This window comes from Sceloporus undulatus, chromosome 4, assembly GCF_019175285.1.
Source record: "Sceloporus undulatus isolate JIND9_A2432 ecotype Alabama chromosome 4, SceUnd_v1.1, whole genome shotgun sequence".
Lineage (NCBI taxonomy): Eukaryota > Metazoa > Chordata > Lepidosauria > Squamata > Phrynosomatidae > Sceloporus > Sceloporus undulatus.
Window position 1 is genome coordinate 64697118 of NC_056525.1, and position 17430 is coordinate 64714547.

At 43.7% G+C, this 17430-nt stretch overlaps 1 protein-coding gene across 2 annotated transcripts in view; it reads left to right on the forward strand.

Moving 5' to 3' along the window:
* ILRUN (inflammation and lipid regulator with UBA-like and NBR1-like domains) overlaps positions 1–17430 on the forward strand; it is a 62799-nt gene that overhangs the window by 25654 nt on the left and 19715 nt on the right. For both annotated transcript variants that reach the window (XM_042462170.1, XM_042462171.1), the window contains exon 2: positions 264–418. In XM_042462170.1, the coding sequence (XP_042318104.1) occupies positions 264–418 (155 nt within the window). The remainder of the gene's footprint in view (positions 1–263; positions 419–17430) is intronic.

Sequence of the window (17430 nt, forward strand, 5' to 3'; positions counted from 1 at the left end):
TCCACAGGGGGTCCAGGAACCAAACCCCAGTGAATACCAAGGGCCCCACGGTATATTATTGAAGATAGCATCAAAAGAGACTCATCTCCCTGCATTTTCATGCAGGTAGTCTAAGTGGATGAGAGCAACTTGTGAAAGAGCTTTAGTCTTTCATAGATCTGAATGGCAATGATCTTAATTTTAAAATGGAGCGTGTAGATATCTCATTGTGGAGTTAGCTCATTATAGCTCAGTGCTGAACTAATTTCTTCCTCTCTTTTCAGGAACTTACAAGCAGCCATTGGAGCCTACTATGATTTTGAAAGTCCAAACATCAATGTGCCCTCCATGTCCTTTGTAGAAGATGTGACCATAGGAGAAGGAGAATCCATCCCCCCTGACACCCAGTTTACAAAAACATGGAGGATACAAAACACAGGTGAATGGTGCAATCTCTTTATGGCCTTTGACTTGATGCTGTATTCTGATTTTTACCTTAAAAATAGAATTGATTTTGTTTTTCCAGATTATTTAGGGGAATCATTTTTGAGTAGTGATTACATGCAAATTTCTAAAAATATTTTTTAAAAATATTTTTCATATTTTATGGCAGGACAATACAATTGAAGGTAGGAATAAAAAGAAGACATCTTGATCCATACTTGATGAAAATAGTATAAATACCCTGAAATATAAAGATACATAACTGAATACTAAGGTTAAGATTGTCCATGCTATTGTCTTTTCCATCTGTATATATGGTTGTGAAAGCTGCACAATAAAGAAAACTGATAGGAAGAAAATTAATTTATCTGAGATGTGGTGCTGGAGAAGCATTTTGGACTGCTAAAAAGACAAATAAATGGTCCTTTGCTGTTGTTAACTACCCTCAAGTTTTCCCTGACTCATGGTAACCCTGTGGATGAGACATCTCCAAGGCCCCCTGTTCTCCACTGCTCTGTGTAAGCCTTAAATAGATTCATGCCCATGATCTCTCTAATTGCACCTGTCTATGGCGGGTTATAGACCGCCGCTTTGAGGCAGTCTCCTGCCAGCGCCATTTGCTCCGTGAGGGAGCCGCAGCAGCCACACCGCGCGGCTCCTGCGTGGCGCAAAAAAGAAGCTCCATTTTGGAGCTTCTTTTTGCGGCGCCTCTATGACATCGTGAGGCGCCTGGGGCGGACTCGCGATGTCATAGACGCCGCGCGACGTCCGGACACACAGCGTCCGATACGTAAAGATGGCGGCGTCCGTATGAACAGGGCGCTGCCAGCTTGTACATATTCTATACGTACTAGGGTTAGGGGGGTGCGGAAGCACCGCCCCTTCCTAACCCTAGTACGTATAGAATACATACTAAATGGCGGTGTGTAACCCGTCTATGTGATGTGTGGTCTTCCTCTCTTTTTACTGCCTTCCACCTTTCCTAGTATTATTGTCTTTTCTCATGAGTTATGCCTTTTCCTGATGTGTCCAAAGTACAACAGTCTTAATTTGGTCATCTTGGTTTCCTGGGAAGTTTTTGATAATCTGCAATCTGCTCAAGAACTGCTTTAGCTTTAACAGAAATGTATGTGCTCCCCAAAATGATATTCTTTTTTCAGACAATCCCTGTTGTAACACCAAACAATATATTTAAAATATGGAATAGAGAAATTAGGGACTTTATTTGGCAGGGGAAAAAATCTAGGATCAAATTAGCCAATTTACAAGATTGTAAAAAGAGAGGAGCGGTAGGTTTACCCAACTTACAAATTTATTACAATGCATGTGTATATACCTGGATAAAAGATTGAATAAACCTAAAAAATAAAGAATTATTGGCACTAGAAGGGGTAAATCTAGAAAAAGGTTGGCATGCTTACCTCTGTTATGAGCAAAATTTTTTTGTAAAGAATGGAATAAACATATGATAAGGAGAGTCCTGATGAAAGTCTGGGGAAAATACAAAAAGCATTTCTATACTAAATTACCGAGATGGACCTCGCGGTTCAAGAAGCTTTTTACAAATCAGAACCCCCCCCCAAAAGAGAAATGGGTCACCTATAAAGATATATTAATAAAAACAAAAAATGTACAGCAGATAAAAACAATTGAGCAGCTTAAAAAAAGAAGGTATAGGCCCGTTACAAACGGGCATAAAGTACATGCTCTGCGCGTACTAGGGTTAGGAAGGGGTGTCACTTCCTGATGCCCCTAATCCTAATATGCGCGGAGCGTGTAGAAAATGGCGGCACCCTATGCACACAGGCGCCGCCTCCAAATGGGGCGGTGCAGAAGTGACATCCTCGCACTGTGTGAGAGCGCCTGGGGCGCTCTTTCGGCGCCGAAACGGAGCTCCTTCCATGATTTGCATCGCTGGTGCAGCCTCTACACAACTGCGTCAGCGACGCAAATGAGAAAGGGGCCGAGTGGCCCCTTTCTGGGCGTCCCTACCGCCGTTGGGTGTCCTTGGGACATGAAGCCCCAAGGACACCCCTTTCCAGGCCGCGGGGAAGCAGCGGATTGGGGCCTCAGAGGCTGCCGCTGTGGCAGCTGAGGCCCCGATCTGGCGGGGAAAGGTCCAGTTACAGGCCGCTTCAAACGGGCGGTCTGTAACGCGCCATAGAGATGCATTGGCTTTTATACCTTAAGTTAAAAGGAAGATTTGTAAAGGACAGTAATGATATTGGAATTGAGTTAGAATCAAACCTCTTGGATAAAACACTCTGTATGGGGGGAAACATATGATAACAAAGATATACAGAATATTGTTGGACATCGAATTAAAGGAAGAAACTGTAAAAAAAGAGAGTGATTAAATGGATACAGGATATTAAAGAACCAATATTATTGAATAGTTGGGAGAGAGTATGGAAGAAAACTTAAAGTTTACTAAAAGTGCCAACCTAATTGAAAACTACTATAAATTGCTATATAGATGGGATATGTCCCTGTTGAAATTAACTAAAATAAAAAATATAAACGATAGTAGATGTTGGAAATGTGAAGAAAACAACGCTTCCCTATATCATATGTGGTGGGTTTGCAAAGATGCGAAAAGTTTTTGGGAAGGGATTCATAGAAAAAGTGAAAATATTTTTCAGTTTAATACAGAAATGAAACCCCAACTATATCTGTTAAATATCATGGAAGATCTGAGAGGAAAATTATGCCATGAAGAGATAGAAGTGGTCTTATAATTAATAATTGCTGCCCATTTAGTCTTTGCAAAATATTGGAAAGGGGGAAATCAAAATTTACAGGAAGTATGGGTAATCAAGCTGAACAAATTAATGGTGATGGATAAGATAACTATGGCAACTAACAGCAAAACAGAACAAAAATTTCAAAGAAAATGGGAAAAAGTGAACAAATTATGGAACTAAAGTCAGCTGCAGAAAAGTAGCTGTCTCCCCTCTCGTTGAGAGAAAAAGGAATAACTAAATTAAGTTACAGTTATTATATATGGGATGGTGAGCAAGGCCCAATCAAGGAAGATAACAGAAGTGACAATGTTACCTTACTGTGTACATTATAGGATAACCATGCATTAATTTTGTTGATAAACAATGTTACGTTAATTTTTTGTTGTATGTATATATGTCTAATATATATATTACGTGTTTATAATAATAATAAAAAAAGCAAAAAAACTGACTTGCTTGTCTTTTTGACTGTCCAGGGTATCCTCAGCATTCTTCTCCAGAACCACATCTCTAAAGATGATTTTCCCCCTATCACCTTCATTATCCATCCAGCTTTCACATCCATACATGGCGATGGGGAATTCAATGGCTCGGAGGATTCTAACTTTACTGTTCAGTTGTATATCTTTAATCTTTAGGATCTTGTCCAGTTTTTTCATAATTGCCCTTCCCATTCCTAGTCTTCTGATATCTTCACTGCAATTTCCATTCCTATCAGTGTCTGATCCAAGATACAGGAACTCAATTTCTTCATTGTTTAAGTTGAATTTGTGTAGCTCCTCTGTGGTTATTATTTTTGTTTTGTTTTTTACATTACCTTCCTTAGTAATTGTTCCAAATCTGAGATGTCTTCCACTAGTAATATAGTGTCATCCACATATGTTGATATTCCTTTCTACTGTCTTCCTCCATGTGAATCTAAATCTGCTCTTATGATATTCTCAGCTTACAAGTTGAACAAATAGGGTGACAGAATGCAACCTTGCCTGATCCCCTTGCCAATTGGGAACCATTCTGTTTCTCCATATACTATTCTAATAGTAGCTTCTTGTCCTTAGTACAGATTTCTCATGACGACTATCAGATATGTTGGCATTCCCATGTCTTTAAAAGTGTTCCATAGCTTTTCATGATTTATGCAGTTGAATGCTTAGCAAAGTAGAAGGCATAGGAAAAGCAGAGGACCACATTCCTTTCATTCAATAAACTCAATGAAAGAAGCCACGGTCCTGAGTCTGGAAGACCTGAGCAGGGCTGTTGATGATAGGTGGACTTGGAGGTCTCTTTATTCATAGGGTTGCCATAAGTCGAATTCAACTTGATGGCAGTTAACATCAGAAATCCTGAAATTGACTTCCTGTAGCAGTCATTGATGTTTATCACACTATGCTCTTAAAGAGGTACTATTCCAGTGTGACTCCTCTAGCAGCCTCCTGTTGCATGCTGGGATTGGCAGTTTTAAGGAGCTGAACTTCTCTGCCTGAGAATTCTAAATACCCCTCCTTAAAACTGCCAATCCCAGCATGCAACAGGAGGCAGCTAGAGGAGTCACACTGGAATAGTACCTCTTTAAGAGCATAGTGTGATAAACACCATTCTCTCCTCAGACAAGTATGATGATCCCCTTCTAGGCTGCTGTGATCTTCTGCTCTCCTCTATGGAGATGATAGCACTACACTCTTATAGCGCTGCTATTCCACTTTTACTGCTCTGGCTGCCTCCTGTTGCATTCTGCGATTTGCAGTTGAGGGAAAGGCATTTAGAATTCTCAGCCAAATTACTCTGGTTGTGTTGTACAGCGCGCCCTCGGCTTATGCGGGGGATCCATTCCAGACCCCTCCCCGCGTAAGCCAAATTCTGCGCATCCTCAAGCCCCATTGGAATGAATGGGACTTATGCATGTGGTGACGCGGCGGCACGCGCATGCCATAGGCACGCGCCCCATTCATTCCAATGGGATGTGGCACCCCACGCACTCCTGCACAGCTCGTGTGCTCAAATCCGTGTATAGCGTGCCCGCATATGATGCAGGTGCACTGTATTTCAGAAATGCTCCAGTTTTGAAACTTAATTTCCTGTTGTCCTTCAGGGGCTGAAGTTACAGTGGGGTTGGAGGTCATCACCGGTCTTGTGCTGTATCTTTGAGCTGCTCAGAGTTCATCTAAAGCTCAGCATTACAGTGGGCCACAATCTGTCACTGAGCCAGGGAGATAAGGGTCATATTGAGTAGATGTTATAGTGTCTGTCATCCACTTTTCTCTATATAAATCATAGGCAACCTCAGTGGGTATGGTGGCCATTTTTGCCCTCCCCTAGACCTTAGAGAGCTTCACTGCCCTGATACTCTTTAAAAAAATGTGCTTCCTCTTGGGGCTATAACTTGCCATTTAAGCCTTAATATCAAGACCAATGTGTGAAATTATGTTTAAACGGCATGTTATATTTTATAGATGAAACATAAAAAAAATGTGTTATGAGAAATATGGTAAGATTGTATTAATTTATGCAGGTTGAGTCTTCCTTATCCAAAATTTATGGGGCCAGAAATGTTTTGGAGTTTGGATTTTTACTCGTCCCTCTACATTTGCTGGAGTTAGGGACACAGGATCCCCATGAATGTGGCAAACCGCAAATAACAAAAACACTATGTTTTATCTGAGAGAACACCTCTCTAGGAATCTCTAGGAGGTCCTCCAGTGCTACTCTGTGGTCAACACTTAATAGACATTGACCATAGAATTGCGCTGGTGAAGCTACAAATGCCTAGTGTAGTGTTCTCTCTAGGAATCTCTAGGTCTTTCAGTATGACCTTTGGTTAAAGTTGATCATAGAGTTGCTCTGGAGGACCTAGATTTTCCGAGAGAGAATATATTAATAAAATCCGTGAATAACCACGTCTGCAAAAGTCAAAGCCACAAATGTGGAGGGATGAGTGTATTTACATAATGAGTTACGTTGGAGATAGGACGCAAGTCTAAATTCATTCATGTTTCATTTATACCTTAAGGTAATTTTATACATCATTTTAAATAATTTTGTGCATGAAACAAATTTTGGGTCCAAGAGAAATGTATCGTGTATATTTAATCATCAGAAAGGAAAGGTGTCACTGTCTCAGCCACTCATGAAAAAAGTTTGGTTCTTCTTTGTGGTCTCTGCGAAGCACACAAATGGGTTATTCTGCACCTTCACAGCATTTCCGGATCCTACTGGAATAGCTAGGGAAGACTTTTTGGCGGTAGCTCCCCCCAGCCTCTATATAAGCAGAATGTCTTCTTGCCCTTTCTCAGTTCCTTTTGTCCTCCGCGTGAGCAGCTTAGGAACCTCACTTAGAATCGCTCCTTCCTTAACTTTCGCTTTACTGCATTTGCTCTGACTTCGTTTGACTCTGACTACTCTTTGGATTGTGATTTGGACTTGGTTTTGGACTCTGATTGAAGGTAGCACTCGGACTCCTCGGACAATTCTTTCTCTTTGTCCCTCTGCCTTGGCCTAAAGATGTCTACGCACTCTTTTAAAAAGTGCACTGAATGTGGAACAAACATCCTGGCACTCGATGGACACTCCTTGTGGCTCCTCTGCCTGGATGAGGGCCACGTCCTGCTTCCTGCCCTCACTGCATGGCCTTCCCTCCACAGGCCAGGAAGAATAGGAAGATGCGCCTGAGATCCATGCTGTACTTGCAAATTTTGAAGCCTCCCTCCAGCTCTAGAGCCTCTGCCAAGCATATGGCCGCCATGGGCAAACTACCAAGGCTACTACTGCTGAGGGCAAACCCTCTTCGGAAGTCTCTGGGTCAACCCCAGACAAACGGAGGTCTTCAGAGCAGGATGTGGCTTGCCACCCATCCTCACCAAAGAGGAAGAAGTCCTCAGATTCCAAACCAGGGAAAAGAAAGCATAAATCTCGGGATAAGTCCAAAGACTCATTCCATCTCCCAGGAAAGAAGTCCCGTCCCTGTCTGGACTCCGACACCAACCACCGGTCTCATACCGACACGCCCGCCCAGCCCGCTGACACCAAACTGGGCCGGTACCGTGCAGCCAGCCTGTGCCTCAACCTCAGTTGTTTCTTCGTCCCGACTCCCAGGCTCCACCGGACACCTTTCTGCATTCCTTGTCTGAACCCTACCAAACAAAACAAATAAGCTTCATTTATATACCGCTTCATACCGCCTAAGCAGTGTCTAAGCGGTTTACAACTGTAAGCTAATTTGCCCCCAACAATCTGGGTACTCACTTTAGCGATCTCGGAAGGATGCAAGCCTCAGTCAAGTTTGAGCCCTTTTGCTGGTCTTGAACTCACAACCTTGTGGTTTTGAGTGAGTGGCTGCAGTACAGGCATTTAACCACTGCGCCACCAGGGCTCCTTACCAACTCTCGGAGGGTGAAGAGGAAGCCTCTCCTTTCACCCAAATGGTGATACCAGACCGACTCTCCCAGACTTAGGAGGTCGTTGGTTTCGAGGACGAACAGGACTATGATGCATCCTCTGTCCTTGCTGAACCCTCCAGATGGGATGTTGTTTTTGATCAAACCAAGGGCACTTATTTTTTGCCTCGATCCTTCTGAAGTCCACAGAGGCCATTTTGTTTCAACCTTCCAACCTGTTGAACCTGTCTTGCCTCCTCCAAGGTCATCTGCTGCGTCCATTCCACTTCCGTCTTGCCTCACCTAGGCTTCCCGAGTTGAACCAGTCCAACCCATACAGTTGGCTTCTGCCGTCTCCTTACAAGTGCGCACCTCGTTCCCGGTACCGGTAACCACTCAGGCCCTCGGCCCGCACCAGGACCAGATTGGCTTCCGCTGAATCCGCCGACCACTCCGTCTCCGACTATGCTCCGGCTCAACAGTCTCAGGCCCTCACCTTTCTGGAGGTCCCCTCTCCTTCAGATGACATTTTTTCCTTTTCTGAACAAAGGCCCTAAACATTGAAGTCCTCCATGCAGACTCTCAAGCTCTGGATCCCATTGATGAGAGGGTTCGGGACAAGGTCCCAATTCCGACCTCCATTGCATTCCTACCATCGATGTTCAGGATTGCAAAGAGTTCTGCACCCACTTTGTCCATGGCCCAGCCTTCCACCAAGAAACTTGACAATCTCTACCATATCACACCCTCGGAAGAGACTCTTTGAGCATCCTCGCCCGAATTCAGCAATTGTGGAAGCCTCACAGATTCGCTCGGCCCCAAAGACAGCTTTGATCCCCAATGACAAATAGGGTCGTAAGCTTGACACCACGGCACGGAAATCCTATGCCTCCGCAGTATTGGACCTTAAGATCCAAAATTACTCAGCTTGTATGGCTGCCTACCAACAGCAACTTTGGGAGAAAGCTCTTCCCTTGTATGAAGACCTCCCTGAGGACAAGAGACAGCCATGGCCATCCATACAGAAGCTCATGCACTGGCCTCACACCAGATTTCGGCGGCCCGACACTCGGCTGACTGTGCTTCCCGACAACTCTCGGGCACCCGGGCCTCCGACGCCACGCCTGGCTAAGGTCTTCAGATCTTACGCCTCAAGCCAATCAGGCCATAGAAGAGATCCCCTTCGACACCACGGGACTCTTCCATAAGGAAACTGATGAGAAGCTGGACTTCAAAAACAAAATGAAGAATACAGTCCGTAAGTACGGTATGTTCTCTTCCTCCACTTCTCGCCCTCCTTTTTCTCAACGTCGTTCGGGATGGCAAAGACCCCCCTCCACCCCCAACTAGGGTAGATCCAACCAGTCTTTGGACTACCAGCAACAGCACTTCCCTCCTCAACAGCAAGGGAAACACCAACAAAAACAGAAATACAAGCAACCTTTCCATAAGAAGGATGCAGAACAAGGCAAGCGCTGCTTATGAAGCTCCCCAGCACACTCCATTCTGTCAACTCCCTTTGGGGATCGCCTGGCCCACTTCCACTACTCTTGGGCCTCCATAACATCCAACTCCTAGGTGCTTTCCATTGTCTGTAGGGGTTTTGCTCTGGAGCTGCAATCCTCTCCCTCAAGGCATATCATTCTCATCACTCCCCCTTCAGACTCCCTTCTCGACGAAGTACGCTCCTTGCTTCAAAAAGGGGCCATTGAGCCTGTCCCAGACCCAACATTGCCTCTTCTCTCGATATTTCATCATCTCCAAAGTGACAGGCAGCCTCTGTCCCATCCTGGACTTGCGCTTCCTGTTTCCATATGGTAGCCTTGGCTTCCATCTTGCCTCTCCTGTAGGAGACAGACTGGTTCGCTACTTTGGATCTTTGGGATGCCTATTTCCATATCAGCATCCGAGAGGACCACCGGGATCTTCTTGCCTTCTCTGTTGGCCCCAATTGCTTTCGGTACCGAGTACTGACCTTTGGACTTTCCACTGCACCGAGAGTGTTCACAAGTGCATGATAGTAGTAGCCGCATACCTCCGCCAACAAAACATCATCGTCTTTCTTTACCTCGACGACTGGTTGTTCTTGGCCCCGTCCAGGCAGATGCTCCTCTCTTATCTTGAGTTGACAATCTCTCTTCTTCACCACTTGGGATTAATGATCAATAAGGAAAAGTCCATCCTCTGCCCAAACCAGCAGGTGCGCTTCATAGGAGCCACTTTGGACTCCACGACCTGCAGAGCATACCTTCCTCACGACATGTTCCTCAACCTCAGGTCTGCAATTCATTGCTGCCTTGCCTTCCAGTGCATCACTGCACAAACAGCTCAGGTTGCCCTCCTCCATATGGCATCCACCACATACGTCACGCCGTGGGCTCATCTCCGCATGTGTCCCTTCTAGTCGTGGCTCCTCTTGATCTTCAACCCTGCCTTCGACGATCCACACAAGTGGCACACTGTTCCACTGGTGGCTGACCCACTCAGTGTGTTGGTGGGCATTCCCTTTCTGCCACCACAACCTCAGACTTCACTGACCACTGACTTCACTGACCACTGATGCCTCAAACACAGGCTGCGGAGCCCATTTCAACGACCTCTCTGTCCATGGGAGATGGTCTCCCAAAGAGCGCCAACTCCCCATCAACGTGCTCGAGATGCTAGCGGTACAGAAGGCACTGAAGACCTTCGAGCCCTCCCTATGAAACCAGGTCGTCCTCGTCCTCACAGACCACACGACTGTGATGTATTACATCAAGCAGGGTGGTACCAGGTCGGCCACCCTTCTCGGCCTCACCCTTCAAATTTGGAACTGGTGCATCCGGAGACGGATCACCTTGCAAGCCATACATCTCCCTGGAGAGGAGAACGAGCTTGCAGACAAACTGAGCAGAGCTTGGGACTCCTGTCTCAACTGGCAACTGAACCCTCAGGTTGCCCTCCGCCTTTTTTCTCTGTGGGGAATGCTGGACATTGACCTTTTTGCCTCTCATCTCAACACTCACTGCAACCACTTCTGTTCCAGGATCCCTTCACCTCAGTCCCGAGGGGATGCCTTCCTCTTCCAGTGGTCCAGCAAAAAGTTCTACGCCTTCCCCTCATTTCCTCTGATCACCCCTTGGTGAGGCAGCCGTGGCTCACCCCCTTCCTCCATCTCTCCAACAACTAATTTCGGCCTCTGCCACTCCTTCCCGACCTCCTGACCCTTCAGTTGGTCGGGTTCGTCACCCCGACATGGACACTCTGTCTTGTTGCATTGTGGATTCAGCCCTGATTCCACTCTCGGTACCCTTCCGAGAAATCATACTGGCTTCCTGAAAGCCTTCCACTCAGTGGAAGCCTTCCCGAAAGCCTTCCACTCCTACGCCCTCAAGTGGTCTAAATTTTTGGCTTTTTTCTCCTCAGCAGGACTCACCTCTTCGGAGGTCATTGTCTCTGTCATTTTGGACTTTCTCCACCACCTCTCAGCATCCAGACTCTCCATTTCGTCCTTAAAATGCTACCTCGCGGCCATCTGTGCTCACTTCCAATTTTTTGGCCGCCCATCCTTCTTCACTGACCCACTCGTGAAGAAATTTTTCATGGGCCTGTCCAACCTAAGACCGCCGGCAGTGATCTCAATCCCCGCTTGGGACCTCCAGCTTGTCTTACCTGCACTCACTACCTCACCCTTTGAACCTCTGGCTTCCTGTGACTTCAGGCTGCTTGGTAGCCATCACCTCAGCATGCCGGGCCACTGAACTCTGTGCCCTCCATACAGACTCTCTGTACCTGAAAATTTTTAAGGACAAGGTTGTCCTCTGTCTGGACATTCCCTTTCTACCAAAGGTTGTGTCCACCTTTCATCTCAGTCAAGACATCATTCTCCCAATGCTAGCCCCAAACCCGACCACCAACACTGAGCACAGGCTCCAGTTTTTTGATGTCAGGCGGGTGCTAGCCTTCTACCTTGACAGGACTGCGTACTCTTGTCATTCTCCCAGACTTTTCGTCTGCTACTCCAAACCCAAAATGGGGCTTCCAGTCACACCTCAACATTTCTCTAAATGGGTGACTTCCACAATCCTCCTCTCTTATGAGATTTTTGGGAAGACTCCGCCTGCTCGAATCGAGCCCATTCCGCCAGGGCGGTATCTTCATCTTCAGCCTTCCTCTCCAGAATTCCCTTGGAGGATATTTGCAAGGCTGCAGTATGGTCACAACCTCTGATCTTTATCAAGCAATACAGACTTGATACCAGACACCAACGTGAAGCAGCCTTTGGCAGAGCTGTTCTCCTTTCCGGAATGCACTAAGGTTAGTTGGCACCTGTCAGATAACTGACACTCACACTGTTTTTCTGGTTTAATTTATTTATTGCCAGGACACTCCTTCCTCCACAGAGGAACAAGCTTGCCAGTCTAACCCATTTCTGAGCTTCGCAGAGACTACGAAGAAGAGGGACAGGTTGCTTACCTGTAACTGTAATTCTTCAAGTGGTCATCTGTGAATCCCGCCCATCCTCCCCTCTGTCGTGTCCTCCTCTGTTCCTTGTCTGCTCCTATGGCGGACCTTTTTGGAATTGAGAAAGGGTGTGAAGACATCCTGCCTATATAGAGGGTGGGCGGAGCTACCACCAAAAAGTCTTCCCTAGCGATTCCAGTAGGATCCAGAAATTCTGTGCAGGTGCAGAATAACCCATTTATATGGATTTGCAGATGACCACTCAGTTACAGGTAAGCAACCTGCCCATTTTTTTACTATTCCAGATTTTGGAATTCTGTATAAGGGAGACTCAACCTAGTCCACACTTTATGCTATGTATTTCCCCCTGACCAACTTTTTTCTTTCTTTTCCCTTTGTAATCATACGTTTAACATTATTATTATTATTATTATTATTATTACAACTATTATTATTAAATTATCCAAAATACTTAGGACCAGATGTGTTTCAAATTTTGATAATTTTATACAGTATTTTAAATAATTTTTTCATGAAACAAAGTTTGTGTACACTGAACCATCAAAACCATCAAAAAGCAATGGTGCCACAATTTCACACATCCATGAAAAAAGTTTGGATTTTGGAGCATTTTGATTTTTTGAGTTTTGGATAAGGGATACTCAGCTCTGAAACTTTAGAGGGTATGATTTCTAATTGGGGCACAAACTGTGGGGTGGACTGCACTTTACCCATCCTTGCTGTACATATTATTTTTCTCAGTGTATGAGCTTGGTATCAAGTGGCGAAGCAATATTTTACCCTAGTCTCAGCTGAATTAATCACTTCTGCCCATTGACTTCTCCACTTCCAGAAGCTCTGTTTCTCTCCTTGAGTCATAGGCAGAATGGTCTGATTTAGTAAAGGACAGCAGGACAAGGCCCAGCTCAGAGATAACGACAACAACATGGTTTTGTTATTACATCTGAAATGAACCAAAGTCACACTGTACTTGCCTGGGCAGTTTTCCAACCTTCCATGTCTGTATGGGGTGCAGCTATTCTCTGACTCTAGCTGATGTTTACTTTCTATGTTTTTATAGCCTGTAGTTTTTAGTCTGACAATCAAAATAGGTCAGCTCCAGTTCTAGCATATTTCTAAATATGTGATGATTTTTCTGAGCCATTACTTTTAATGTATGAAATTTTGAAGTTACGGCATTTGTTTTGCACATGTAAAATGAAACAGCTGAGTTACAGTAATAGAATATAAAGTTTAATATCCATTAAAGTATGAAGGGCTTCTAGAAGCTTAACATAATGAAGTTACAAAGTTCTAGGAGTGCAATGATAAGTATTATTGCTGAGGAGTGAAGCCATCTCTCCACCCTTTCACCCATTGAAATGTAGAGGTGTTGTGTGTGTTCATGTGTGTGCCTTCAGGTGAAGGTTTGCCAGAATTTTTATTTTAACCCCATCCCATCAAAGCAGCAGGAGTGATTAGCTCTAGCAGCTCTAGGCTGAAACAGCTGAGGGACCCAGTTGAAACCCCTCTATGATGATGATGATGATGATAATTATATTTATATTTGTACCCAGTCCTTCTCCCAAGACTGGTACTCAGGGTGGCTTACAACATTAAAAAAAATTCAATTAAACACATACAAAATAGTAATTAAAACAAATTACACGTTAAAATATCAAATACTTTAAAAAGATAAAAATGTTTAAAATACATTAAAACAATATAGCCCCCCAGGCCATTCTTTAAAAGCTATTTTGAATGCTTGTCTGAAGGTCTTCGCCCGTCGGCAGGAGGCCATCAAGGAAGGGGCCATTCTGGTCTTCCCGGGCAGAGAGTTCCCAAAGTCTAGGAACAGCCACGGAAAAGGCCCTGTCTCATGTCCCCACCAACCATGCTTGTGATGGTGGTGGGATGGAGAGAAGGCCCTCCCCTGAGGATCTCAGAGCCTGGGCCGGCTCATTTAAGGAGACAGTGTGCTTCTTAGCTTAATGGCTGGCTTTGGATCCATCACATTGAAAACTGCCCAGTTTTGATGCCTTCTGTTTACCACCACTGAACACAGCTTTCTAAAGCTGAAATCCTTTTACTAAAGAAGCTTGCTAGCAGGAAGATCCCCCTTCCCCTGCTAGTAGATCTAGGAGTTAGGTTTGTTCTGCTCAAATAGAAATATCTTATTAAAGTTTCCACCAGGTAACAAATTGGAATTCAGGTGCACACTGGAAACTGATATAGTTATGTAGCAGTATAGGAAGCTGCCTTATATACTGAATAAGATCATTAGTCCATTTAGCTCAGTATTGTCAGCTCTGACTGACAGCAGCCCTTCAGTGTTTCAGGCAAGAAACTTTCCATTGAAGGCCAGATCAGAACCCAATTCTGTCTAGTTTCCAAAACCAGGCTGAATATGTTCAAGATGGCAATATCTTCAGCTGGAATGGAAGCAGATCACAAAAACTGCTGGGCAAACAGACAGGAGATGAGTTGATTTATATTTTAAATAAGCTACTTTGGAAAGGGAGCTTAAAAGTGCAGTTGAATACTGTTACATTTTATTTTTATGGCTTGTTTTATAAAGTACTTCATGGGAGGAAATAAAAGTGGTAGCAAGGGGTTCTTAAGTATTTTTTAAAGAACACTAGAGATACAGCTGGAATGAAACTTTGAGAAGGGTTGAGTGAGATGGCCAGCACTAAATAACTGATATATAATTATGAGAGATAAAGGAAATATAAAAATGGAAACAACTCTGCTACAGATATTGCATGGTCAGGATACAACTTAAAATCATAGACATGTTGTGTATCTGTGCTTTGAACAAGATTTCTGAGCAAAATAGTTAAAACAGAAAAATATATTTTGAAGTTAACATATAAAGTGCATGTTTTACCTTACAGTGGCTGCTGTATTGTTTAGTTGTATATAGTAGATCTTTGTGCACATGCGCACGCACAAATATACCGAATACAAGAACTAACTGGATATTTGTGTGCGTTCACAGCCACAAGACTTCAAATTTACACAAAAAAACCAAAGATTATGATGCAGAGGGGATGTTACAACTATTTTTTCCTGAGACTTTTTATTCTCTTAAAAGAATCTCAGTCAGTCTTTCATACAGCAAGTGTTTACTGTAAGAAAAAGTGGAACTGAAATGTCTTTGCCCTCTCATGTTGAGATCTTGATATATTTTGAAAAATGAAATAAACAACATGTAACTTAAATCTCTTAGCATCTGTTTCTGGAGTCTGTATGAGATAATGAAGCAGAAAAGAAGATAAACTTTTCTCTTAGTGGATGTCGTACACTTCATTTTCTGTGAAAATTATTTAAGTATATCAAGGATTAATGTCCTGGTCAAAGAACTGTCATCTTGCCTGGGAAAATGCTGAAGTCACTGAACAACCCTTGATTTAGTGAGTTATATTTCTGGTTATGAATTACTTAATGTGAGTGTTATTTTGAAAATGCTTGAAGGCTTAAAGAATTGATGAACAGGTCATTCATAATGCTGGAAATACATGCAGTTGGCTCTCAACCTTTGCAGAATTTAGGGATGCAGAAACCTAGCAAAAGTAGAAAAACTGCAAACACAGGCCTTCCATTAAAAAACATCTGGGAGAACACTTCTTTAGACATTTGTAAGTCCTTCAAGCATGATTCTCTGGTCATCTTCCACCAACAGTTGACCATAGCACTGGAGGACCTAGCAATACTAGAGAGAACATACTTTTTGATCATGTATAGGGTAGCAGGCAAGGCAGTGGCAAATACAGTAATCTGCATATAATCAAATCTGCAATGCTTAACCAACAAATGTGGAGGGATGAGTGTACTTCACAATAAAATGGGTTCTTACAGATTCTTTTTGTTAATAAATTGAGTTATCTGATATGGCTAGATTCTAAAATACATTTCCCCCTAAAGAGCAGTAATAGTGACCGAAAATAACTATCTTTCCTTATGTGTGTGTATATTTTTTAAAATTCTTATCTCCTTTTTAGTTTATTTCGCTACACAAATTTGCTAGGGAATGAGTTCCATTAAATTCAGGGATTTACTTCTGAATGTACATGAATAAGATTGTGCTGAAACTTATTTGCCCATACATTTATAGTTGCTTCAAATTGAAGCCATAACGATGCAGTAAAATTTCCCTTGTAAGAGACAATAATAAAATCTAAATATTATGTCTTATTTCTTGTCCTGAAAATATGGTGGATATATGTAAAAATAATTAATAATTTAAGTTACACTATGTTGTTTTATACAAAAACTTCAAATGATATCCTCCCACGTTATAATGTTGTACACATAGGTAATGATTATCTTCTCCCTCTATTTCTCTCAGAAACCTAGCTACAGAGGAATAAAGAGCCACCTTGTTCCTTTTCTGGGGTGTATAGTTTAATAAACATTTGTAATAGACTTTTCTGTTTACTTACTGACATCTGGAGGTATCCTTAATGGTGGACCTTCAAACTGTTAGACGGAACCATGAGGAGGTACCTAGAAGATACCGTATTGTTTGCTAGGCTAGTAGAATTCATAACCCAGTTTGTTTTTCTATATCTTTTAGGTCTATCTGTATTTTTTTGTACTGTCAGTGGGGTAAAGACTGTTGAAAACCTTGCTGATGCTATACTCCCACCTGTTGTTAGTATCCCTTTTATAACTTTATCAAAGTCATTCTCAATATAAGCACAAATGTAAATTTTCAGTTCCATTGGTGGGATACAGACTTCTCCTTTGGGGCGGCCTGCACCCGCCCCTTTCCCCAACAGATCGGGGCCTGAGCTGCCACAGCGGCAGCCCCTGGAGGCCCCGATCCACGGCTTTTCCAGGCCTTGGGGAAGTGGCAAAACGCCGCTTCCCCACAGCCTGGAAAGGGGTGTCCTGGGGCTTCATGCCCCAAGGACACCCCGACACCGGCGGGGAGAGAGAGAAAGGGGCTGCTTGGTCTCTTTCACTTCAGTATCGCTGGCACAGCCATGTAAACGCCACAACAGCGATTCGCAGTGTGAAAGGGCACCACAAGCACCCTTCAGCAGTGCCAGTACGTAATGGCCATTACGTCAAAATGGCGGTGCCCATGTAGACAGGGCGCCACCATTTTGATGTACTGAGTACGTACTAAGGTTAGGGGGCGTCTGAAAAGGATGCTCCCAGGCAACCCTAGCACGTACTGAGTACGTGCTTTTTGGCCCATCTGTACAGGGCCATTGTTACTGGTAGTGAAATATGGATGTCAGTAATTTAGCTTGTAGTTATTGTACAGTAGTTACATTCCTTCCTTCAGAGTGGCATTGTTCTTGAGTCTTCAACTAAGTTGCATCTTTGACCAACTGTTGGAATTGAATAAACAGCAGTAATTCAGAATTAATCCCTTTTTTTCCAGAGTGACAGGCCTGTTTTTTGGTAAGCTCAGTTCAGATTAACATGTTAGAAGA